A 26,394-nucleotide genomic window follows, 5' to 3' on the forward strand; every position below is an offset into this window, starting at 1 on the left:
GATGGAAGAGTGCACGACGCTGCGCGACGGTGATGCGCGAAAAATTGGCGCGCAACGCTCGAGCACTCGCGCTCGAGTATGCGACGTGATGCCATATTTTTATAGGGTTTCTCAGCGCTTTCTCGCGGATAAAACGCGAATAAATAAGGCGCGTTAATTTGAATTAATATAAGTACGACGGTAATTTTAATAAACATAATCTAGATTTTTCTAGATGGTTTTCAAAAAATCGATTTTTTGAAGCCGTCACAGTGGTGTTGTCCCTTTAAGAGATATTGTTCGAGAAAATTGGTAGATTCAACAAGACAAATGAGAATTATAACGCCCAATTCGTATTCAGTCAAAAAGTCTTCACTTCGGTCTTTTTGACTGGCCGTAGCTCAGTATGCATATAATTATTAAAGATCCATAACTTTATGAAAGGTATAAATATTGAAAAATTTTATGCACGTGTCCATTATGGAAAATTTGAAAAATGACAAATTTTATGAAAAATACTTATGTATACACACATAAACGGAAATATTTCTGAAATGTTTCGAAGGTACCGGTGATGTTATATTGCATTTGAAATATTTCTGAAATATATTTATAATATCGAAAATGTTATATTGCATTTGAAATATTTCTGAAATATATTTATAATATCGAAAATGTTATATTGCATTTGAAATATTTCTGAAATATATTTATAACATCGAAAATGTTATGTTGCATTTGAAATATTTCTGAAAGGTTTCCGAAATATTGGGAATGTTATATTGCAATTGACATATTTCAGAAACATTTCAGAAATATTCCTAAAATTATGTAATGAATCTGAAATGTTGTAACATTTCGGAAATATTTCTGACATATTTCGTGCCGTGTGGGTTAGATTGATGAAAAAAAGAAAAGTAAGCACAGAAGGAATTGAACTGGACAGCAAGAGACAACGAATAGATGAAACGACAGACGAAAAAGAAGTGTATGAACGACTTATGAGCAAGAAGATCTCAACATCGGTCCGCACAACAGGATCTCAACGGTCCAAGGAGCTGCGCCCATCTTGCTCCGCCTTAATGGCAACGAATGTAAGCTCTTTAAAAAGTTCATTAACTGATGAGAAACAATTCAATTCTATTTTGAAATACCCGTAAAAGAACAAGAGATTGTGTTTCAAAATTTGCTTTCCTGCAATCAATATTTTGTGCAACTGGTCTTCATTTTGTAGTTTCAAGGCGGGGTAACGCTTTATTAGTCGAAATCGGGTTTCGGTCAACTTGATTTTCTGTGTTGTACCTAATAATCGCCCCGAGCGTTGCTCTGTAATTAAGAGAGAATAATTTTTACTATAGGCTTGTTCTTTTACGGGTCTTTCGTAATAGAATTGAATTATTCCTCATTAATTAATAAACTTTTTAAAGAGCTAACATTCGTTGCCATTAAGGCGAAGCAAGATGGGCGAAGCTCCTTGGACCGTTGAGATCCCATTGCGCGGACCGAAGAAGGTACGTATTCACGGCTCAACATCGGTCCGCGCAATGGGATCTAAACGGTCCAAGGAGCTGTGCCCGCATCTTGCTCCGCCTTGACGACAACGAATGTAAGATCTTTGAAAAGTTTGTTAATTAATAAGAAATAATTTAATTCTAATTCCGTAAAAAATCAAGCCTCTCTTAAAATCATTCTCTCTCAATTACAGAGCAACGCTCGGGGCGATTGTTAGGTACAACACAGAAAATCAAGTTGACCGAAACCCGATTTCGACTAATGAAGCGTCACCCCGCCTCGAACCTACAAAATGGAGACCAGCTGCAGAAAATAATGATTGCAGGAAAGGAATTATTGAAACACAATTTCATGTAATCTTTGTGATACCGTTCACACCCCCTACATAACATTATTTCTGAAAACGCGACAACACATATCCCCTACTTTTTTCCGCTCTTTTGAATGCAGTTACTTGTATTCAAATATGAGCAATAGTTTTTTAGTTATAAGTAATTTGTAACTTCTAACCCTTATAATTTTTCACTATTCAACCCCGTCATAATCGAACAAAATGCATTTTTCATCATTCGCCATGAGAATTAAGGCCCACTGTTGCGGTACAGCACTAGTACGGCTCCACCCAACTACGGAATTCCATGACATGCCATGGCTATCCATGGCTCCACCCGGCGACGCACGATATAAAACTTTTGGTTTTTAAAAACTGAATTTTTGTCAAATCTTTATAATAAAAACAGAGTCTTCAAACTTCAAAAGTGTCATATTGTGCGAGGTCAGGGGAAGCAGCGGACAGCCGCGGGATGCAACGGGATTTCGTAACCAGGCGGAGCCGTTCCGATCCCATGCCGATCCGGTACTGTACGACCAGAGTGGGCGTTGGCCTTTATGCTCCAATCGGTTCCGTTCAAATATTTCAACCGCAAATATGCAGAACTGAGAAAATATCCCAGCCTGAAAATGCCCAGCTTGGGGGGGTTATTTCACCTCTTCAATCCTTTCTCTGCCGATTAAAAGACGTATCGCTTAAACTTCGATGAAGAATAAGACATCCTAAAATGAGCGGGACCTTTGCTTGTTAGTGTGCATAATAGCTGTGAACCAATTCTTGTAACTACCTTGAACAAACTTCACAGCACCAGAGCCTAAGAGTTCAGAAGAAATATTTGTGGCCACGTTCAGAATCTTGCTGACAAGTTTATTTTGAGCATTCACCAATGTTTGCATACTTTCCGTATTTGATTCCACTTTACCAGGCAATGATGCATTTGAAATGGAAGGTGTCATGTGTCTTGTAAGAGCACTGTGAACAGAGAAAAAATATTTTAGTTAACACAGGCTCTTGCGGTATGGGTTATAATTCTACGTGAACTTAGCATCTCATAAATAAATCAAAATTTTGTTCGCTTTCAGATGAGTTCTAGAGTTAGAACAGAGAGAGAAAATTATCCAATATTTTAATTAATCTAACGTGGTATTGTCACTAATTTTATATTACTACTGCGTTAGGCCCCTCATTAATCTTCAACGACAAAATCTATTTTTATTCTCGTTTTTTTTTGCTGCACGCTGGAGGATCTACAAATCCAAAAATCGAACTCTGTTGAAACTTTCAGTTGTGTGTTTAAATTAATTCATAAAATTAGATGAATGCGTGGGAGTTTCGTATCGTCCTTTTTTAAAAATTAACAATGGTTTTTTAGCTTCAATTGGTTTTAATTATTGTTTTCTTCGTGTTGTTTATCAAATTTGAAATATCCCACGTTATTACCAGATGGTTTTGTAAATATATAGTCGTTGTGAGGATGTCCCCAACTCGGGCCGAAACTTGAACAATTTTTTGGTTGTCGTTACTGACCTTTATTTCCAAGAAAAATATTGACTCAAAATTATCGTGGTCAAGAGACTATTATTCATTGATAAAATTTAATATTTGAAAATATTGGTAGAACAAAAGTTATCGTTCTTATTATCATCTTACTCCCTCGGTTCTCATACCGCTCTAGAAAAATGCTCCCTCTACTCCTAAACTGCAACTAACCGGTCCCTTGCATACTTCCCCTTACATGTTCTCACTCTCAAGTCATCTTCCATTCGGCTGACATCTAAATTTAACTCTCTTTCCTTTTCGTCGTACACATTTTCTTAAATTACTCTCTATATCTTTTACAATAAATCTTCATTCTCAATACTAGTTCCTCTGATTTCGTCTAATGCTTTTAACGTCCGCGTATTCGACCGTTTACGCACCCGAAATAGACCGTAATAACATCACGGCTGGGTGTGGATGCCATCATCGATAGCCGCTCGTCGTGATCACAATCATCCACCCCGTAACATTAGTATTTTTCATTCTTCTAATTACAAGTTGAAATTGTGATTAGTATATTTTTTCCAACTACATATTACATTTGTAATTTTCAATTGAATTTTAATTAATTCACATAACGCCAAACGCTGGTTACACATCTCTAGAACAAGCGTTTTTCTGCAACCCTTTTCACGATGGAGGATGTCAATACCAGAAAAATTAAAACTATGATTACGATTTAATCGGTGTTTTCGACAAAGTAGCAATGTAACAGTTCAAATGAAAGTATTACCTCGCGCTCATTACCTTCTCACTTTATTTGCTATTTAGAATTGTCCACACATATGTATTCATACTCTCGTGCAATGTTCATGCGTCCGTCTCTCTATTTTCAATCCTGCCGCTTACCCATGTCGCGCTCTAAAACCGATCAGCTGCATACTTCATGAACTGTACTATTGCAAAATGATGTCTGTGTGTTATCCATGTGTATTATTTTGATTCTGTGAACCTTCAGATGTTGTCCAGATCTCTTGCAATGCAGATCATATCGCCTTATTGACTTTTGTTCTCTCTAACTAATTCGCAGTTTCCACGTCAACGATTCAGTGGTTATTGCTATTCTCCAAACACCCATCAAGAAATGTTCTGAATTGATCTACAAAATTCGTTGCATCGATTACGACAAATGTTACATAGAACAAACTAGTAAACATTTTGAGACCAGAACTAATGAACATAAGCGAAACATTCAATCAAATCCAGAAAAATATGCCCAGAAACCACATCTTGGATCATTGGAAAAACGTTTATATGACTGATTGACATAATGATTTTAGTGTTGTGGTGAATCTTGGAAATGTAGGTCTTTTGTTAACAACAGATTTTGCCGTCAACATTTAGACTCTGATTAAAGTCATCCTCAGAACATATTTAATGCATCTACTGGAAACAATTATTTACAATACATTGTTGGTGCCGAATTGGAACAAACTTAATAATATTTAATAAAAGTAGAAATGATAATAAAAAAATAAAACATGAACTATGTATATAAAAACAAAGGAAACTAACCTTATATAATGTAATCAAATGTTAAAAACGGTGAGAAGTCAATCGATAAAATAACACAGTTATAATGTTGGTTGTCACTTTTTTTTACTTCCTTTATCTCTCATCGCGCCATTAAGTTTATTGATGGTTAAACTGGCGATCTAGTCAAAAAAGTTTTTTTCTTTACACACCACCACTCTGTCTAAAGATCGTTACGTTCAAACATAATGATTTTATACTGATGTAACGTTGCAATCTCATAAATTTTTTGTGTTCAGCATAGCTGAGATGCACTCGTTATGTATTATACGTATTATGAATACATATGGTTTCCACAGTATGAGTACTTAAAATTATCACGTATCCATGTGATGTAATTAATTCATTATAATGTCAATATTATATTCTCAGAATATTTTCATATCTGACACCGCTAGGATATACCCAGCACGTACCATTAATACGTATCCGTTACGATCTGAGTGATCGAAACTGTTATGTAAAAGTAGTTCTGGATTTGTAACTTCCTCACATGTGATGACACAGCGTGTAAAATTCTTCATATCGTCGATATATTCGTTATTCCCTCAAAACTTACAGTCTTCGTTACATAATGGGTACGGAAGCTAAATGATATGCGATGAATGTAACACTAATACGAAAAGGTTATACATAATTGTTTGAGTTTGATCTTACCGAATTACGTAAATTTTACATGTAAATTTCACTGTACATTTAATGAACACTCACAACGTTTCGAATACATGTCGGATTATATAATCTTTCAATCGGAATACCTAAGTACAGCTTGACTTATACTTCGGAACGTTCTTAAATTATGGGTAGCGAAAATTCAAATGATCTAATCTAGTGCTCGTCCACAATTATAACCATGAATGTGCATTTTCGTTCGTAAAGAAGTTTGTTATTGATCGATGATTGTATATTTATAGGTTAGGTTAGGTAGGCAGTAGGGGTGTGCGGGTACCCGGAATTTCGGGTACTCGAACTCGGGTTCGGGTCGGGTTTGCCTCGGATCGGGTTTTTTTGGCAAACCCAAAATTTTCGGGTAGTCCGAAAACTTCAGGTAAATCGACATTTTCAAAAATCTCTGTTCACTTTAGAAATCCAGGATTTTTGGAGAAGTGAAAACAGCCGCGAGCAAGATTTTTCAAAACTCCGCAATTTTCAGCAAACCCAACATTTTTAAGGAACTCGGAAATTTTAGTAATACGAGTTTTCCAGGTAACCCGGAATTTTCGGGTGACTCAAGATTTTTGGGTAATCAGAAAGTTTCTGGTAATCCGACATTTTCGGGTAGTCGATCCGAAAGTAATCCATTTTACCCGACCCGACTCGACCCGAAGAATTTCAGTACCCGCACACCCTAGTTGGCCAGTATAACTACTGCAGACTCGTATAGTGAACTTTTGCATTTCTGATAGCTCTAACGCTAACGATCCGCTAGTTAATTATCAATGAAGAATATTTAAAAATAACTTGTGTCACTATAGATGATATACTATTAGAAGACAAAGGCAAGTTTGAATAGCACCGAAAAAAGTTTCCTCAATCATACAATATATGGTTAATTGTGCAAATATTATAAAAAAATTATTTTCCAAACCGTAAGTATGTACTATTCAACATTTGTTTCTTTAAATATCCGTAAAAGCAATGTAATAATTTCAGGTCTGTATTTAAAACTATATTTTGAGTTATTTTGCAGGTTCGATTGATTGTCATGATGTCGAAAATGAAGGTAAAAGATCCCAGTTTTGCGACAAAAAGACATAGAAAGCGACTACTAAGAGCTGAAATATACGTACTGAAGAAAAGCTTTGATATTGCAAAGGAAGGTAATAACCCAGCAAATACACTTGGTAATCAAAGGTAAGGACATCACCCTTTGAGATTACTGTAATATACCGGGAGTTATGTAAACAGTATGTGACACTATTATCTGGTAATCACTTTGATGTTTCTGGGATGTACTAGTTATACAGCAGTGTACCGCTACTTAGAAATCACAAATTGTATCGAACATGTACGTCACGGTTTTACTTGCATGTGCATTCTGTGCAATCGACATTGGTGCTACATTACACTGAGATATCACTGTTACATAACGATGTGAGTCAATGATGTACAACTCTGTGATCTCATAATGACGTTGATATTTCTGCGATGTACGTGATGTATTACAGTATAATGCCACACTAAGATCATGGATTGAATCTAAATCATGTGTTACGAGGTACAATCCTCGTGCATTCCTTGGAATCGATATTTTTGTTATCTAACAGAGATGTCACGAATTCACGCCACCGAGAAAGCGCAAAGTTCATTTCTTGTAACACAAAATACACTACGAGTCGTGTGCAGTTACAAGTTCATTATATAGTCTTTTTTACAACAAATTAATTGCACACGATTTTTAAATATTTTTGTGCTCTACAAAATACTTCTCGAAAAACATGGAAATTATTCATGTTGATTGATAACATTTGTGTTACAGGGTATTCTCAATAATAACATATTTACACGCAGGGCTATTATTTATTAATATACATTTTTTTATTGCCAAATACACAAGCATATTACTAAATATACAGTATAAATAATTAGATTAAACTCAAAATTATGTGTGGTGACGATATTGTAAGTTCAAAAGTGCCCGCAAAATTTTGCGAAGCACAGCCATTTCGATTTAGGCGTCAGGCGGGAAAAACGGCTCAGAATTTGAAAAAGTCTACAGGAAGACGCCCAACCAACTGGTTTATAATTCCCCATAGTGATTGTTTAATCATTGTAAACGATAATTCAAATTAAATTAACACATCGACATCGTCAGTAAATAGCCGTACGCATATTAACGTGTAAGTCAAAAATGAAAAATGAAATTAAGTCACGAGATCCAAGCAATGAACAATTTTTACAAACTTCTTCGCATTACGGAATCGCCGCGAAGAAAACTCAAGTGAATGTGGATTCCAAATTTTATCGAAAGATACGCAAAATCACACAGAGAATTACACGGCGGAGCTGCTGCCGAGTATTAAATCAAGAGATGAGTGATTTTTAATATATTTATGACTGACCAACTTTTTACATCATCACTTTAGACAATTTTATATTCCAGTGTGAATTCTACTTGTGAATGTTTGGAATGAATGTGTAATTTTGATCGTTAGAATAATGGACAGGATTTAAAGAGTTTTTATATGTTATACCGAGACAATCTCTTGAAAATATACATACAATGCGCATGCGCCAAATAATTCAATCTCATTGGTCGGTGAAATCGCCCTGCGGCGATGTTTTCGTCTGCTGAGCAGTGTTGGGCAAAATTGTAATAAAAAATTAACAATTACAAATCACTAAGGATAATTTTTAATGACATCGAATTCCATTAAAATTATTTTCAGTAATAATAATTGAATCGGAGTTCAGTGAAATTACTTTTGATAATTGTAATTGACTCAGAGTCCATCGAAATTATTTCCAGTAATTGTAATTGAATTGGATTTCATTAAAATTACATTGAGTAATTTGAATTTAATCAAAGTTTATCAAAATTACTTTCAGTGATTGGAATTTAATCAGAAATCATTTCAATTATCCTCAGTGATTGTAATTAAATCAGACATTATTAAAATTCTTTTGAGTAATTGTAAACCACACGATGTGGTCCAATTGAATTTTTTTCTCTAACGTTATTCCTGTGAAATAATAACAAATAGACAAATAAATTTACTCCGTTTTTGGAGTATTCAAATGGTGTGATCGGAACGAGTCTTTTACAGTCAATATGTGAATGGGCTATGGTTACCAAAGTTTTTTGGGTAGCTGATCAAGGATTTCACATTACTTTGAAAAATTAATTTGTTTAAATAATTTGCTTGACCAGTCAATGTGAATATGTAAGCTCCATGAAGTTCCCGATATTTTTGGAGAAATTATGTTGAGAATTCGACATTACGTTTCCGAAGGTAATTTGTTTAATTAAATTATGAAAAACAATTGAAATTTGAAAAAAAAACATAATTATTTCCATTAATTGTAATGGATAACAGAAAAATTACAATTGTTCCAAGTAATTGTAATTAGTAGCAAAAAAATTACAATTTTTTCAAGTAATTTTAATTGACAGCAAAAAAATTACAATTATTTCGAGTAATTGTAATTTATAATCATAAAATTACAATTGTTTATACTAACTGTAATTGGTAAATCAAAATTTATAATTATTTCCCGCAATTGTAATTAGTTACTAAATATTACAGTTATTCACAGTAATTGTAATTTACGGGTAATGAAATGACGAAAGTAATTTCTGCTGCCCAACCCTGCTGCTGAGCAGAGCGCTAACGTACACAAAATGAAACTAAAGCTGTGAATCTCTCGCGCGTAAAGCCGTGGATTGAGGTTATGCTGCTGTTTATTTTTACGTAACGTGAATTGTTTAAGAAGAACAGTATCGTTCAGCAACACCGCGGTCGATATCAGAAGATATTCAACCAACGCAATAAAGAATTTAACGGAGAAGCAAATACCAAATAATACAGAAATTGGGTGTTATTTTGTTATTGAAAGAAGAAATCTGAAATTTAATGTGAAATGTCATTAACAAGTGGGAGTCTGGACAAACAGAGGTGGGTGAGTGAAAACAAAGTTTATTGTGAACAGATTCTTTATTTACATAAAATTAAAAATGCGTCTCATTAACGATTTATGTTTTGTGCATTTTATTGGAAATTAGTTGTATCAAAAAATACCAAAAGATCCTGTCTGATAATAAAAGCTTGTAATATTTTCAGGTACGAAATAATTCATTGTCAAAGCGGGACTAAATTTGTCAGGCATGGAAGCATGTAGGTAAATTTATAATTACGTTATCTTTGACTATTACAATATTTTAACATGGATTCAATAATAAAATTAGTTTTTTTTCAGCAGGCTCAAAGTTCGAACTTTGATTAATACGAGAAAAATTATGCCTTACCTGATGGTCAAAAAGTTTAGGTGGCAAGGATCCTGGTTTCTCGAGCGGTGCAATCATTATAACCATCGAACCTGGTTGTTCCGTCAGACATCAGGTGCCAGAGTGAATTTCATCAGGCCATCGCCACCTTCTTAACATCAGTTGAGGCAAAATTGAAGAGCAGGATATACTACAGATGATAATGGCTGAATATCCCATCATTTTACTTTGATCGAGTCAATAGCGATAAGTTTGTTACTTAACCGTTCCTGCCAATTCATTCTACCGAGGAATCATTCTGTGCACCATTGCAATTCAAGCATTCTTATTGACCAGCATTGTTTTTCAAACTTTAGACCATTTAATTTGGTATCTTATTTTGAAGCTTACTTTTACTCTCTTTGGCATTAAATTCAGATAAATAGTTTTTCAAGTCCTCAATTAGATTGTAGGATTGAATTTTGCTAGGCAAACTGAATCAATCTAAATCTAGAATTGTTAAATAATTTCAGTTAAAAATGTCTTCAAATTCAATCTTAGTTGACGGTGTCATCTGGCTAGCTAGTTGCACGATAACTTAAAACCAAATTCTATTTTACACTCTTTATAGGGTCCTACGCTAAGACTGAAAGCTTGTGAATCCCCATTTACCGCAATTATTTCTGCATTTCGCGTTAGCATTGTCTGGAGCAAAAAAATCCCATTTTGAGATTGGAAATGGAACCTGAAACGCAGAAGTTATTCAGTAGCACGAATTGAAAACCAAGAATTTTGTAATGGTTCCTGCACCAAAGGGACTCTTTTCAAATATCCTTGTTACAAGGTGATGTTCGGAGGACTATGAACAAGATATTGTATCGGATTACATTATTTGGAAAAAAATCTTCATAAACTTCGTTGAAAATTAGATATTAATTTATTTTGATGGAATAAGGGATACAATCTTGAATCCGATAAGTCAATATCATCGTAATAATTTTCTGACATTACTCTAAAACCTAATTGTCCTAGAAGCTGATTGTGACGTTAAGGCGCATTTTGAGAAAGTTGATTTTCAACTTGTGCCATAGGATGTGATCTACGTTCCTGGTTTCTACGCTTCCGATTAGATTTTCTTTATTTCGAACCGCACTAACATGAAATACAGAAATCATTTTAAAAAATCTAATATTACTTGAATTTTCAATTTGAGTATTAGGTTCCCTTCATTTATTTAATTAAACATCACTGAAAATTTGCGAAATGAACTCTGATAATCATTAGAAATTTTTTAATAGTAGTAGCAATAATTTATTGATCGGAAAAAATACATTGACTATTGACTATTTGTAAATTTTGTTGAACTATTTTTGAGAAAAAAAAGATTTACAGTTCTGTTACAGATAGTGTGATATTTAACTTTCTCGAACGCTCGGTTTAATGTCCCATTTTCAAAAGTGATGAAATTCAATATTACCGCCTGAAATCACAAGAGAGTGAGAAAGTTGCTGAGTTGCTTGAAAGTGGTGATGATCTTTGTACGTGTGATAATTTGAATACGCAGATAACAGTAAATATTAGAGATGCAATTATTTTTACCGTATCACCTGTTGATAGAAAATAATTTCATTGTTATTTCTAATGTATGAAATAATAAAAGTGATCAAATAAAACGTTCCCACCTGCCTGCTGCGTTTCTTCCAAGCACCCAACATTTAAACAGATTTCTCATTTCAGTCGAATAACGCCAATTTTCAAAGAGCATTAGCATCAACTTTCCGAGTCACTACCTCGACTGTTGAGATTCTAACCTCAAAAATTCGTATGAACTACATGGCCAACAGAAACAGAGTTTGACAGCTGAAACTCGGAGTGGCCAGCCTGTCCGAGCAGCCAATAAAACTCGCGCATGCGCATTCTATATATAGTTTCAAGAGATTGTCCCGGTATATATTTTAGTTATATTTCATCTACATTTTATTTATATTTCATTCATATTCCCATTATATTTTATTTACATTTTATTTATTTTTCATTCACGTTTTATTTATGTTATTTATATTTCATTTACATTCAATTTTTTCCATTTATAGTCAATGTCATATTTATAGTCGTACTCGTCATTTTTTTTTTTTTGTAAGTCTGTCCTTTTATTTCATATTTTTTCTTTTATGTTGACAATAGACTCAAATTCTTCACCTTCCCCTTATTGACATATGTTTTTGACCTCCCACATCAATCAGAATATAGGCAAAAACAAAAATAGAAACAATTATTTACAGTGTCATCTATACATTTTCGATGAATAATAATCTCAACATATAAGTAACAGAAACTCTTCCAGCTTTGAACCAAATAATTTGATTTGTTCATGGTCATATTATATATTCTAAAGCTATTTATAATCATTGCCAACTAATATTGAGCGTTAGAAGAAAAATTTTGTTCAATAGATTCAGAAAATTTATCATAGGAACTCTTCAAGGCTTGCAGAAAACAAATTAAAAAACTAAAGACAACTGTTACAGAAAGTATGACGATATATATTAAGGGGAAACCCTATGTATAATCTAACTGGGTCAAAATCAGTATTATTATAATACTTCAAATGACTACAAAAGCTAGATCTTATATGCATATCTAATTCTTTAAATTATGGTATAATGTCGGTGAAAAAAAAATTTCAATCTCCTGGGATGAAACTTGAAGCGCAAGGAACATTTGGCAGAACCTCATCGAAGGGTACTACGAAAGATTTAAGGGATCGTCTCAGTGTGACACTCCGAAAAATCACTGATTTTCGCGAATTTTTTTTTTAATGTTCACATAAACTAATCGGTCCGGTTTTTTTTTCATAAATAAATACGTTCATGAAGGATGCAAAATGATTTTTTTAAAGTTCATTTATTGAGTGCATCATTGTTGTATAAATTGTTGTAATTTCACGTGAAAAAAAAGGTGCTGCACGGTTTCCACGATGACGGCCGCAATTTTGATCTGAAAAAAAAATTTCAAAAAGATTATTCATCTGTAGGAAAGTCGCTATCGCGCTATGGAGGGTTTTTTTTTGTCAAATTTGACAAAATGGCGGCGGTTTGAACAAAAAGTGTCGAATGTGGCCCTTTTTTTCGACAGTTTTTCGTAAAAAAATAGGAAGTTTTCAAAAAAAAAAAAAAAGCTTCCATAGCGCGATGAAGAATAACGTTTAAAATGTTCTTCCGAAATTGGAACTAGATATCTTTAAAACTCTTCCTTTGAGAGTGGAAACCGTTTTGAAAAACACCATTCTGAGAAAAACGCGTTTAAAGATTGAAGTTGGAAAAGTTTATATAAATCGTTTACTTACGATCAATCAGCGATGCCAGGTCTTGATTTTTTTCTTAGGGGTTTCTCTCGTACGTCTATCCGTGGTGGATGTCAAAACGAACTGAAATGCTTGGGCAGTTTATTCTGCAAGGTTATAGAACCTAAGCACCTTAGTACTCGCGCAGGTAGAAAACCCGTTCCCTTTCTACAAGAAACGCTGTAGCGACCGTAATAATTTGAATTTCGATTTAAAAATTCGAGAGAATGTTGAGAACAGTGTATACTATACGATAATGCAAAAAAAAACAAAACAATTTTTTGAAAATTTCACACTGAGACGATCCCTTAAGTTTCCTCGTAGAAGGTTGAAATTATTCTTTCACCAACATTGAACCATAATCTAAAAAATTAGATATACATTCTTCGAATGACTTCATCAAGTTGGCATTCCATATATAAATCGGATGCCAAATTTCGCTGTCAGTGTTTCTATTATGCCTATATTTTCTGGTATCATTACTATATTGTTTCGGTAGGGGTGTGCGGGTGTACTGAAATTCTTCGGGTCGGGTCGCGTAAAATGGATTACTTTCTGGTCGGGATTACCCAAAAATCCCGATTTATCCGAAAAACTCGTATTACTCAGATTCCCGAGTTCCTCAAAAATGTTGGGTTTGCCGAAAATTGCAGAGTTTTTGAAAATTTTGCTCGCGGCTATTTTCGCTCCTCCGAACATATCGGGATTTCTAAAGTGAACAGAGATTTTCGAAAATTTCGGACTACGCGGAGTTTTTAGATTACCCGAAGTTTTCAGATTACCCGATGCTTTCGGATTACCAGAAGTTTTCGGACTACCCAAAGATTTCGGGTTTGCCAAAAAACCCGACCCGATGCAAACGCGACCCAAACCTGAGTTCGAGTACCCGAAATTTCGGGTACCCCCACACCCCTAGTTTTCGGTGACCGATATGGGAAGATTTTCTTTTTCCACTACCTAACTGCTGTGAAAGCTGTAAAGGCACTCAACAATCTGGAATAGTAAAATTGCTGAATGAAAGCACAATATATAGGTAAATATTGAAAATACGTAATTCTAAGATATGAAATACAGGTATATATTTATTCAAATCCAAGCTACAAATTATTGTTGAAATAAATATTGATTATCGATATGAATTTCTTTCAATCATATCATTACATAAAATTTTGAGCCAGCAAAATTAATATTTTCACAATAGAAAAATATGGAGCACACAAACAATATATAATTTCGAATTTTTATGTGTTTCAAGAACAAAACTGATCCAAGCAAAATGTTTTCAAACTGTTTGCAACGGATTATATCTAAAAGCATATCATATATTATACCTCTCCCCCTCACTTTAAAGAAAATGAATTAATCGATACATGGAAAATTAAGAGCTATTTATGAGCTCTCAGAATATCCAAATCCCGATTTTGAGCTCAACCGGTCGAGTAGGTGTTGGGGATTTTGAGTGCGAAAAAAACATGATAAATAAAAATAAATAAAAAAAAATCTGTGAAAAAAACATGATAGCAAAAAATCTAACATACCAGATTTATGAGCTATTTATGAGTTCTTTGGATATCGTGGTGTCGAATTTTGAACTGCAACCCTTAGGCTCCCACCCCTCGAGAACCCGTTTGCTCCGAATAATATCAACGCTTCGAAAATCCTTTTATTTATTTTTGTTTGTTTTCGATATCTATTCATTAGTGGGTGAGACTTACTGTGAAAAAAAAGTAAAATTACTCATTTTTTACAATTAATAAGACGCTAAAGATCCAGTGTTTTCATAAAAACCCGCTGCAAAAAACCAAATCACATGTACACGTCGGTAGTTAGCCGTAGCCAGACTGAACTCCGTTAGTAAACAAAAAAAGTGCGCGGGTCTCCGTGTGCGAAGCGACTCGATCGTCATGTCATACTATATTGTTGCATTTAACGCGGCACACTAATAAAGTGTCATAGGCTTTCGTTTATGAATATCATTTTAAGCTGTTGATGTGTCCGAAGTATGAAAAGCGGTTAAAGAATAGCGTCAAATATTCAGTTGCCTCCGGGTTTTCACAGCGAGAACATCCATGTGAAGAGAAAATCAGTTCGATAAATAATTGCAGTTTGGTCAATATGAAAAATTTGTGAAGTGGGATCTTGCGATTATATTGACGGTTATTGAGGTGCATGTTTTTTTTTGGAGAGCGCGTGTTCCTTCTGGGTAGTGTGTCATTTAATTGTTTTAACAATGAAACGCGGACGGCCTCTTAAGTTGACACCGATCGTATTATTTCAACTGTGTTGGCACAAAAATCGAATGTGGTCTCTGATTTAAATGAAATTGTTTCTAAAAAATACAGAGTGTGGCGAGTTCTATCGGACAAAATTGAGAATCTAATACAATCACATGCCTTGTTCACTTTTGTTATAAATAATAGATACAGTGTTAAAGATCAACTGATACTGAATACGGAAGTGGCAACGATAAAAGAGTCCGAAACATCTATCATCGACGTCAATTCTACTTTAGACACATCAGCTGCATCTGCTAACGATGAAAATGACCAGCGAATGGTTAATATCACGTCTTACAGAACAGAACTGGAAGCTTTGCTGTTAAAAAAACAGTATGGCGGGTCGGAAAAGAAGAAATCATAGATTTCCTTCTGAGAACATTTAGTTCTCCAGCCTGGCAAGTGGCTGTCACAAAATAACTCTGGGAGAGCTGCAAAAACAAATGTGGCTGTCGATTCAAAGGTAATAAAATTTATAATGATAAACTAGATGTATTAGGTCAGTGTAATTATAGTTCAGTCATAAAAGGGTCGATCGAACGCATAAACTTAAATTTGGAAACAAACTCGATGACATGCATGATAAGTACTGGTGAAGGTGAGTGCGGAAAACGATACTTGCGAGATCCTATCAGGTCCAATGTTGGAAAAATGTTGTGCGAGACAAACAAGACTGCTGAAATTTATCAAGCAGCAGAAGCCGACCGAGTGATGTCTCTTGATGACCCAGAACCTCCACATTCATACAAGGCCGAGGCATTGAGAAAGGCAAAAGAAGAATATCAGACGTCACTCACGTTGCACAAAAATCCTGTAACATCCATTCTTCTTGCACAGTTGTCAGCACTCAAATATTTCGTCCATAGTATCAGTTCGAATCCATTTTTTGTGCATTACTGGTCAAACTTGCCGACAAATGTTTACAAGCAGTATTCGCTATCTAAAATTTCCTCTATAGCAATAGATGCCACGGGTAGCATTGTCCGCAAAATTATTCGCACCGATGGATCCAAATCAAAACATGTTTTTTTGTACACATGTGTCACTAATTCGCCTAATGTGGAAGAAATCCCTATTTCACACATGCTCAGCGAATCACATAATACTAATTCAATATGTTATTGGCTAATAGAGTGGATGAGAAATGAAGTTCCGCCTCCAAAAGAGGTGACATGTAACACGTTAAAAGCATTGTTATTGGCCGTGACGAGAGCGTTCACCAATTGCAGTTCCGTCGACGAATATGCTGACAGGTGCTGGGGACCATCTGATATGCCCGCGTGCTATATCAGCATGGATGTAGCAGTGGAAGAAGGCTTTGGTCAGAGGTTGCTGTGTCGTTTGTGCTCTGCAATTCCCGACAAGACAGCGAGTCACATGATCGATTCTAGCGAGGTAGAAAATTGGGGTGGACTAGCGGTGCAGCGTTCAAAAAAGAAAAAAAGTCTAGATACGTGGAAAACAATTACACTCAAAACCAATTTTTTTCACGTGAGAAGATAAAGCAGGTACCTAGTTTGAAAAATGGCAGTTCATTGACCTTACAAGTGACAAACTTAGAAGGAAAAGAGGTCACTTTATCAAACACTTTTGCGTTTTACAGTACAATCTAAATTTTCCTCACGGCGAATTTTGACAGTGATAAATTCCGAACTGAATCTAACAGGTTACCGAAAATGCATATCTTTTTTAAAATGATTAAGAAGACAGAAGCAAAAGGTATCACAAAAAATAATCACCACCTGGGGACCGAAGCCCTAGTTGGCGTATTCTCGGCAAAACGTGGGTTTCATAATACCCTGAGTGTAATGTGTAAGGTAACTGTAGGGTACTTATATTCCCGATTAATCAAAAGTACACTGTGTATCACTGAAGTATCAACCTGTGACGAGAAATGCCCACCAAGGATTAAAGGGTTCGCTACTGTGCCTGTTCATCACCAGTATCTTCTCGAAGATGGATTCAGTAAAATCGTCGAAGAGAATTTCTTACTGCTGGGCCCCAGCTACTGCTACCAAAAAAACTGGCCTGGAATTGAAACCACTGCTCCATTAACAACTGGTAAGGAAATAGTTTTAACTGACAAAATTTTCTTTGTACTTCAACATCCGAAACACTTCCGGTGCATGGAAAGAAATGCGTTTCTGAAATGATAGGAAAAATTCTTGGAAAGCCTGCGATTTACACATCATAACAAATGATGTTTCTTGAGCAACATCTTCTTCATCCTATTAGACTTCAATATGTTTAATAGATATTCGCAGATGTTAGTTTTAGTAACGTCGATAAAGGTGGATGTAGCGACGGTAACAAGACCCGCCTACTTATCGACGTAAGATTCTGTGTAACGGGCCATGGAGTGTGAAGTTACTCCTCCCCCGACCGTCGTACGTAACGCTAAGCAGCGGGAATGGAGCAAATAAAGAGTATTTGAATAAATCCGCGACCTGTGTAATACCTTTACCCGAGCCTTCTTTCAACCGATCTCCTGCTTCGACACGACAGTGGTGACAAGGATTCGAAGAGGACCCTATTCACGAAGAATGCGGTGAAAAAAAAATTAAAAAAAAAAAAACGAAAAGGTACGAGAAGTAACTTGAATTAGAGATGAAGAAGTTTTTCGAATGGGAAACGCCGGACGAGTCCATGTCGGACGAATCTATGTCAGCAAGGGGAGGCCGGAACAAAAACCGGGTGAGTCCATGTATGAGGGGGAGTCAAGCGGCAGCGAGGGCTAACGTACCTACGGAGTGAGCCGAGCCACGTGACATACACGTAAGCCCCACACACACACACGTAACGGGACACGTGGCACGACACATTTACGCTTACGATGTGTACCACTACCACGAACACTATGGCTACGACGGCAACCACTATAATGGTGCAGAGCGTCCTCGCAATCGAGACGTTCGATAATTCAAAATTCCAATCGGATCGATATATAGAACGCCTGGAAGGGGCTTTTACAATCTTCTTCACCGGCTGCACTACCTACTATACTACATAGGGCCGGAGGCATACAACACTCTATGCGAAAAAGTCGCGCCAAACAAACCGAACACAAAGATCTACAAGGAGGTCGTCACACTGATGCAGCATTCGACAACCCCGCACCACTGGAGATCACAAAGAACTTTCGCTTCCACCAACGAAGACAACACGAGGGTGAAAACGTTGGAGATTATTTGACAGGGCTGCAAAAACTGGTCATCCATTGTAAATTTGGCGAGTATTTGAACACTGCATTGCGTAATCAATTCGTTTTTGGGTTACGTAGCGAGAAAATACAAAATAGATTGCTGGAATCAAAAGATTTAACTCCTGATCGTGCTTTTAAAATCACCATGGGCATGAGGCTTTCGGCAAGAGATGCGGCGGAATTGCACCAAAGCGGGTTAGTACACGCTTTAGGCTCTGAAGCCAACACAGACAAATTTACAAAGAAACTGCAGAACACTGCGAAACCAAGCTCCATGGCCCCGGACGGAGCAAAAAGTACTCGGGGACAATGTTATCGATGTGGCAGTACGAACCACTATGCGTACAATTGTGACAAAAAAAAAATTAAATTTTTTCTTTCTGTCACATTAAGGGACACTTGCGGAAGGTCTGCACTAGAGCCAAACGGACAGCGGAGGTAAAGCAAATCGGGGAGGACTCCGATGTGGACGAGATCGTAGCATTGGATAAGCTCGTAGACCGGGAGAAAAACCGAAATCCTGCAAACGGAACATATACAATATAGAGCGAAATTTTTCACCAAATTACGCGTAAATCGTTTTGAGATCGAGTTCGAGGTCGACAGCGGTGCGACAGTTACCATCATTAGTCATGCTGATTTCAAAAAGTGGTTTCCAACTGTTTCCGCTCTTTCCACGACTTTGAAACTGGTATCATACTCCAAAACGATTTCAAAGGTTCGCGAGTTTGCATTGGTAAACGTTACTGAGAAGAATCGCGAATTCGAGTTGAACATTTACATAATAGAAAACGAAAGGTCACCACTTTTGGGCAGAGAGTGGATTAGGCAATTGCACTTCGACATATAGGTGAAAGAGATCGCGTCGGTGAACTTAATCAGCATGCGTGAAATAGAACAAAAGTTAGCCGCAAGATTTTCCATCGCGTTCGGGGACGGTATCGGAAAAATCGAGGGGTTGACGGCAAGATTTTATCTTAAGGATAACGCGCGGCCCGTATTTAGGAAAGCAAGGCAGGTCCCTTACTTATTAAAATCAAAGATCGAAGAGACGTTGCGAAACCTCGGAGCAGACGGGATCTTGATAAAAGTGGATACATCAGAGTGGGCTATACCGATTGTACCGGTGGAAAAAAGGAACGGGAGCATAAGAATTTGTGGGGATTTTAAAATATCAGTCAACCTGAATTTGTACATCGACGAACACTCGTTACCAACGATTGACGAACTTTTCGCTTCGATGGCAGGGGGACAGAAATATTCTAAAATCGACTCAACCATCGCGTACGTGCACCTTGAAATACACCAGGACGACCTACATTTACCGACACTTAATACACCAAGGGTTGTACCAGAGCAAACGGTTGATATTTGGCATCGCATCCGCCGCTGCGATTTGGCAACCCAAAATGGAGAAAATCCTACAAGAGATTCTAGGAACCACGGTATTCTTGGACGATATTAGAATCATGGGTGAATCCGAGAAAGCCCACATGAGATACTTTCGAGATGTAGTAACATGACTCGCGAAACACAGCTGACGCATCGACGCAAAAAAATCACAATTTTTTATGAACAAAATAGAATACTGCGGGTATAAAATTGTCAAAAACCGCATCCATAAAACGTAAAAAAAAAAATCAGAGCAATAAAGGAAGCATCAAAGCCGACGGACAAAACACAAGTACGTTAATTCGTCAGGTTAGTGAATTACTACATGCGATTTTTCGAGAATCTGAGCACGTGACTGTTCCCATTGCACCGATTATAACATGACGATGTAGAGTTCGTCCGGACCAACAAGTGCAAGAGGGCCTTTATTTCGGTCAAAAATAGAATACAAGAGTAGTAGGGATATGAGAGTTGTAACCAACACAATGGAATCGTGCCGGCAGAATGGTCCCGATTCCTACCTTACCGGCAGTCAGTATGTTGCCACCGCGATGGTAATCCTTACCCTCAATATTGTTACTGGCTGTAAACATTGATGGCGCCACCTGTATTTGTCCCGATTTCACCGACAGAAAAATTAACGGTAAATTTTTTTTCTTAGTCAGATGAGCAGCCATTTTGATTATGGCTTGGTCAGATGAGCGGCCATTTTGATTTTTTCACCATCGGATGAGCAGACATTTCAGATTTTTCGTTGTGAGATAGCAAACATTTTACCTATAGAATTGGTATCTCTGATCTTACCGATAGTTGGTGTCACCGGGTATTGCCTCAGGTTTGTCGCATTATCGATCTATAGATATTCCATCGATCGACTCTGCGTGATATTTCCAATGTTCGCCGCAAGATGATAACTTTTTTATTTATTATGTGGTCGGGTGACCGTTTCAAAAAATAACGGTTGAATGCGTTAAGTATTTGTTTATCTTATTTTAGTTTTTGCTGTCAGTTCCCGTCATACCCGTTAAAGTATGCCCCGGGAGGTCTATGTAGACCTGTGTGGGACAAGGAAAGAGACGGATGAGTGACTATCATTATGCGGCTGCACCTGTCTTTCAAATGTTCAATAGAAACGTCGGCATTCGCACAAGGGGGCCTGGGGGGAAACTGCAGAAGACCTTGCCTGGACGATTGCGGCCCCTCGTAGTGAAAGGGGAGGAGAGAGAGAGAGTGAGAGAGAGAGAGAGAGAGAGAGAGAGAGAGAGAGAGAGAGAGAGAGAGAGAGAGAGAGAGAGAGAGAGAGAGAATGAATGAATAAGTTTTATTATGCCCTGGAGAAAAAACTCCGTGGGCAATGGGTACATGAAAACAGATTAAATATAAAGTAATAAGACTTAACCTAGGCTTAAAACTAAGAAAACTAAGAAAACTAGAAAGAAGCATACAGAGTATAGAGTCAAGACGCGGAAAGACCGCGAGCGAATATAAACACAAATAAAGTATAAATATAGCACAAATAAAGCATACAAATAGTGCAAAGAAAAAGAAATAATAATAAAAAGAAAGAAAAGAAAAGAAAAGGAGAGTGGCAAGCAAGCCAATTTAACCGCACGCAATGAAAGAAACCAAATATATTAGAGCTGGGAAGCCAGCAAATGCGTCCGCAGATCTCTTTTAAAGGTGGGGAGACACTGCAGAGTTGTGATGCTAGGAGGAAGGGAATGCCAGAAATAGGAACCAGAGAGAACGAAAGAATTGCGTAGTGTGGAGGTACGATGTAGGGGGATAGAGAATGTTGGTGTAGAATGGAGACGAGTTGGACGAGTAGATGTGGGAGCAAGAGAGAAGAGGTCACGAATGTAGGAAGGGACATCTAGTTTGAGGAGCTTGAAAATAAGGATGCCCATAAAATAATGTCTGCGATTTGAAACCGTAAGCCAAGATAAGCTGTTGCGATATGGGGAGATATGGATGTCACGACGTACGCTAAAAATGAAGCGAATGCAGTTATTGATTAATCGTTCCAATATCAGGTTCTGTTCACCGGTTAAATCAATATAGGCGAGGCAACAATAATCGATTAGTGGAAAAACAAGTGCAGTTATAAGCGTGATGCGCAATTTCTTCGATAGAAGGTTCTTGTTATATTTTAGGCGAAAAAGAGTAAAGTTCACAAGAGAGAGAGAGAGAGAGAGAGAGAGAGAGAGAGAGAGAGAGAGAGAGAGAGAGAGAGAGAGAGAGAGAGAGAGAGAGAGAGAGAGAGAGAGAGAGAGAGAGAGAGAGAGAGAGAGAGAGAGAGAGAGAGAGAGAGAGAGAGAGAGAGAGAGAGAGAGAGAGAGAGAGAGAGAGAGAGAGAGAGAGAGAGAGAGAGAGAGAGAGAGAGAGAGAGAGAGAGAGAGAGAGAGAGAGAGAGAGAGAGAGAGAGAGAGAGAGAGAGAGATGTTTTATTATACCCTAGAACACTTTGTGGCAAGAGAAAAACTACAGTGTAGGAAGAGTATTACAAAAGTATATAAGTATAAAAGTAAAATAAAAGAAAATAAAATAAAATAAAATAAGATAAAATAAAACAAAATAAAATGTTGTGTAAAATATGAAATAATAAAATTTAGATAGAATAAAGTAAATTAAGTAGATTAAATGAAAAACACAATCAAATAAGCGAAATAAAATAAAACAAAAATAAACTAGCACTACGCAATACTATTATTTCAGATAGTTTAAACACAGGTTAATTAATCGGACTAGCTAGAGCAGAAACCTCATTTGATAAGAAGTACTCATACACCTTAGCCTTGAGAACAGCACATGAGGACGAGGAAGTAATGTCACGAGGAAGAGAATGCCATAGGTAAACACCAGTGAGATGGAAGGAGTTGCGGTAAATGCAAGTTCTATGTAGCGGAATATGAAAAGTATTAGCCATGCCCAGACGTGAAGAATGACGAGTACAATCATGATGTAGGGGAAATAGTTCGAGTAAGTATGACGGGGCATGGTTATGCAGAATATTATAAGTAACTACAGCTACAAAGTACTGCCTCTTGTTTGACACTGACAGCCACTTCAGCTGTAATCGATACGGGGTGATATGTACATCACCACGTAGATCAAAAATGAATCGTATTGCACTGTTTACCAGTCGCTGAAGTTTTAAGTCAAGCTCGTTTAACAAATCATTATAAACAAGACAACAATAGTCGAGTAGAGGAAAAATTAGAGTAGAGACTAATTTCATGCGAAGTTCAGTTGATAGTGAATTCTTATGATATTTTAATCTATGAAGTGTGAAATTCACTTTGCGAGATATTGTTGTAACATGACTAGCCCAAGAAAGCTTTGCTTGCAATATAACTCCCAGATTACGAGCCTCTAGTACATAACGTATAGAGGTCTGATTTATTGCCATGACCGGCAATAGTTTAAAGTCAACGGACTCAACGTTTGCTCCACTACCACAGATCATCACAAAAGATTTCGCTCAATTTAATTTGAGGCTATTTTCATTCGAATACTCAGATATCTGGTTGATATCATATAGTATCTTTGTGTAGTCAAAGCTTCTTCATAGGCGAAGTTGCCTCGTAGTTGTGAATTTAACCTTTTTACTCGTATAAAGGATAGAGGTTGAGGTTTTCTTGAATAAAAAACTCGCGTTTGAGCCATCGAATTATGAATGTTTATTGGCTATTGTGGGAAAAGCCTTGCGGCATAAAAACCCACGACGTATGAACGTTTATTTGTAAACGTATTAAAGCGTGTGTCGCACACGCAAATGTGTCGATTGTGTATACGAATGTGTATATGCTTGTTACCACCCGTTTGGCTCATGCCACCGCGATCTCAAGTGCGTTTTGTACTGCGATTTTTCGTTCTATTCGATTTGATCGAATTTCGTATGATTTGTATTTGCCTTACTCCTAGGAGCAAACGTGTATGAGAGTATATTTGGGCCTCTCGTTTATGGTCGTGGTACGAGAGAACGCACGGGCTCTCTCGCGCATGACGTCACTGACTATCGTCACTAGACGGACGACCGAACCGGACTGTCTTTTAAAAAATGCGTCATGCGCGCTTGCCTCCTCGTCTACACGAGATTTGGCATCCCTGCGGAGATGAGTCGTTCAAGCGCGGCTCGCATGGAGATCGCAAGGACGCGGCCACAAACGCCGCTCAGGCACTGAACAATCTTAGATAACCCTACATTGAGCTCTGACAGGTTATAGCTCAAGTAGATTTGAGTATCATCAGCAAACACTATGTGGTTGGAATACTTGAGAAAAGCTCCTATGTCGTTGATAAAAATAGAAAACAATAAGGGTCCTAATACAGAGCCTTGTGGAACACCTGATGTGATAGGAAGCCAGTCCGAAATATTAGTCTTATCTATGACAGTCTGAGTTCTACCAGTGAGATAGAAGTAAACCCAGCTCGGAGACGATTCAGAAAAACTAATGTCACGGAGCTTTTTCAGCAGAATGGAATTGGAGACCGTGTCAAAGGCTTTGCTGAAGTCAAAGAGAACTAAAATAGTGACACCTCCATCATCAGCCGACTTTCTAATGTCATGGCAAAGGCGAAGCAAGGCTGTCTGTGTACTGTGAGCAGTGCGATATCCTGATTGGCGAGAATCCAAAATATTATGGTCAGTAAGATGTTTAGTGATCTGGTTATGAGCAATCTTTTTATAGATTTTGGAGAGTTCGCACAAGTTCGCAATTGGTCGAGTATCCGAAAGAGACACCTGGTGTATTTTGTTTTGACAAAGGTCTAATAAATGATCGTTTACAACTCGCCGGAAAGAACGAGTTGTCAAAGCAGGAATTGAACAATTTCTGTAAGAAAGGAACCAGCAATGGAGCTGCTTTTTTAATGATGAAAGACGAAATACCGTCGGGTCCAGTCGAATGAGAATTAGAGATATAAGACATAATTAACCGGAGTACATCATTCTCCGTTACGTGCTCGAACCGAAACAGATGATTCGAGGTATCAACATGGCTTTTAATTTACTGCAATTCACCTTTAGAACAAGCTGGTAAGGAACTAGAGATTGAGGAATAATAAGAGTTCAATTGATCAGGCGTGAAAAAATTAAGAGGGGAGGTTGACGATGTTTTCACTAGCCCAAGGGTCGCGAGCTCCTTCCACGGTTTGTTAACATTGTTAACATTGGCTAGTCTGGTAAAGTTGTACTCAATTTTCACACGCTTCAACTCAGACGTCAACTCATCTCTAAATTTCCAATAAATTGCAGACCTTAATGGGCTATTAGTCCTTTTTGCTTGTTTATAAAGGACGTTGCGTTTTCTAATACGCAATTTTAATTCTGATGTAAGCCATGGTGCAATAGGCTTGCGTACTTGCGTACAATAAAATTCTTGAAAGGAGCATGAATGTGAAGAGCTAAAAGTAAAATACCTTCTAAGGCCTCAAGAAACACGTTAATATCATCAGAGATTGAGGAATTTGTGGGTACAAGCTCTACTATCTTAACAAGAGATAATTCCACAGTATTGAATGCACAAACGTCAAAATTCTTGAAGTTGCGGCGAACTATCATCTGGTCAGGATTCTGCGGTGTAATAAAGGCATACGAGAGTTCAAGAAGGTCGTGCCCTGAAATAAATGGTGTTTCAGACTTTGTGAAGGCAATGTTTTTGTCACCACTATCAATAATTATGACATCAATTAGCGTATCAGACGTGGATGTATGATGAGTCACTTAGGATTGAACCAAGTATAATGATAGGGAAGAAACCATCTCACTAAGATATCTAGATTCGACAGATGTAGACAGAAGATCACAATTCAGATCACCAGCAATTATGACATTTTTGAAGGAATGACTAAACTCACAGAAAGTGTTGACATAGTCAGTGAATAATCTGCTTTTGGGTGGCCTGTACATGGAGGTAAATAATATAGAGTCCTGGTTAGGATAGTGTATGTTAAGCAGGAGAAACTCAGGTTGATTAGAACACAAACAAGGTGAAGCTGCTAATAGATTGGCTTTCAGTGACTCATGAATATAACACGCAACACCTCCACATCCCTTTCCTATTCTATCATGACGAATAATAAAGTAGTTTGGAATCTTGACAAGATCGTTAGAAATTTCAGGCTTGAGCCATGTTTCAGATATAGAAATAACATGATAAAAATGTTCGCTAAGATATGATTTGATGTAATCTGTGTGGCCCAATAACGAGTTTGCATTAAATTGACAGATTTTCAAGGACGTAGAACTATCATGCAATCACACTGCTTTTCGAGAGTTCTGTAAATGATTTAGTCAACCTAACTTGTCGAGATCAGCCTCAGAGGTAATACGAATAAGCTGAGATCCATCTTGCTTACGTG

At 37.1% G+C, this 26,394-nt stretch overlaps 1 protein-coding gene across 1 annotated transcript in view; it reads right to left on the reverse strand.

The window, feature by feature from the left end:
* Nucleotides 1-26,394, reverse strand: part of LOC124187041 — a 277,057-nt gene that overhangs the window by 143,725 nt on the left and 106,938 nt on the right. Inside the window, exon 3 of the mRNA XM_046579287.1 lies at nt 2,610-2,794. Within this exon, the coding sequence (XP_046435243.1) occupies nt 2,610-2,794 (185 nt within the window). The remainder of the gene's footprint in view (nt 1-2,609; nt 2,795-26,394) is intronic.

The sequence above is a fragment of the Neodiprion fabricii genome, chromosome 7 (genome assembly GCF_021155785.1).
Source record: "Neodiprion fabricii isolate iyNeoFabr1 chromosome 7, iyNeoFabr1.1, whole genome shotgun sequence".
NCBI classification, from domain to species: Eukaryota; Metazoa; Arthropoda; class Insecta; order Hymenoptera; family Diprionidae; genus Neodiprion; species Neodiprion fabricii.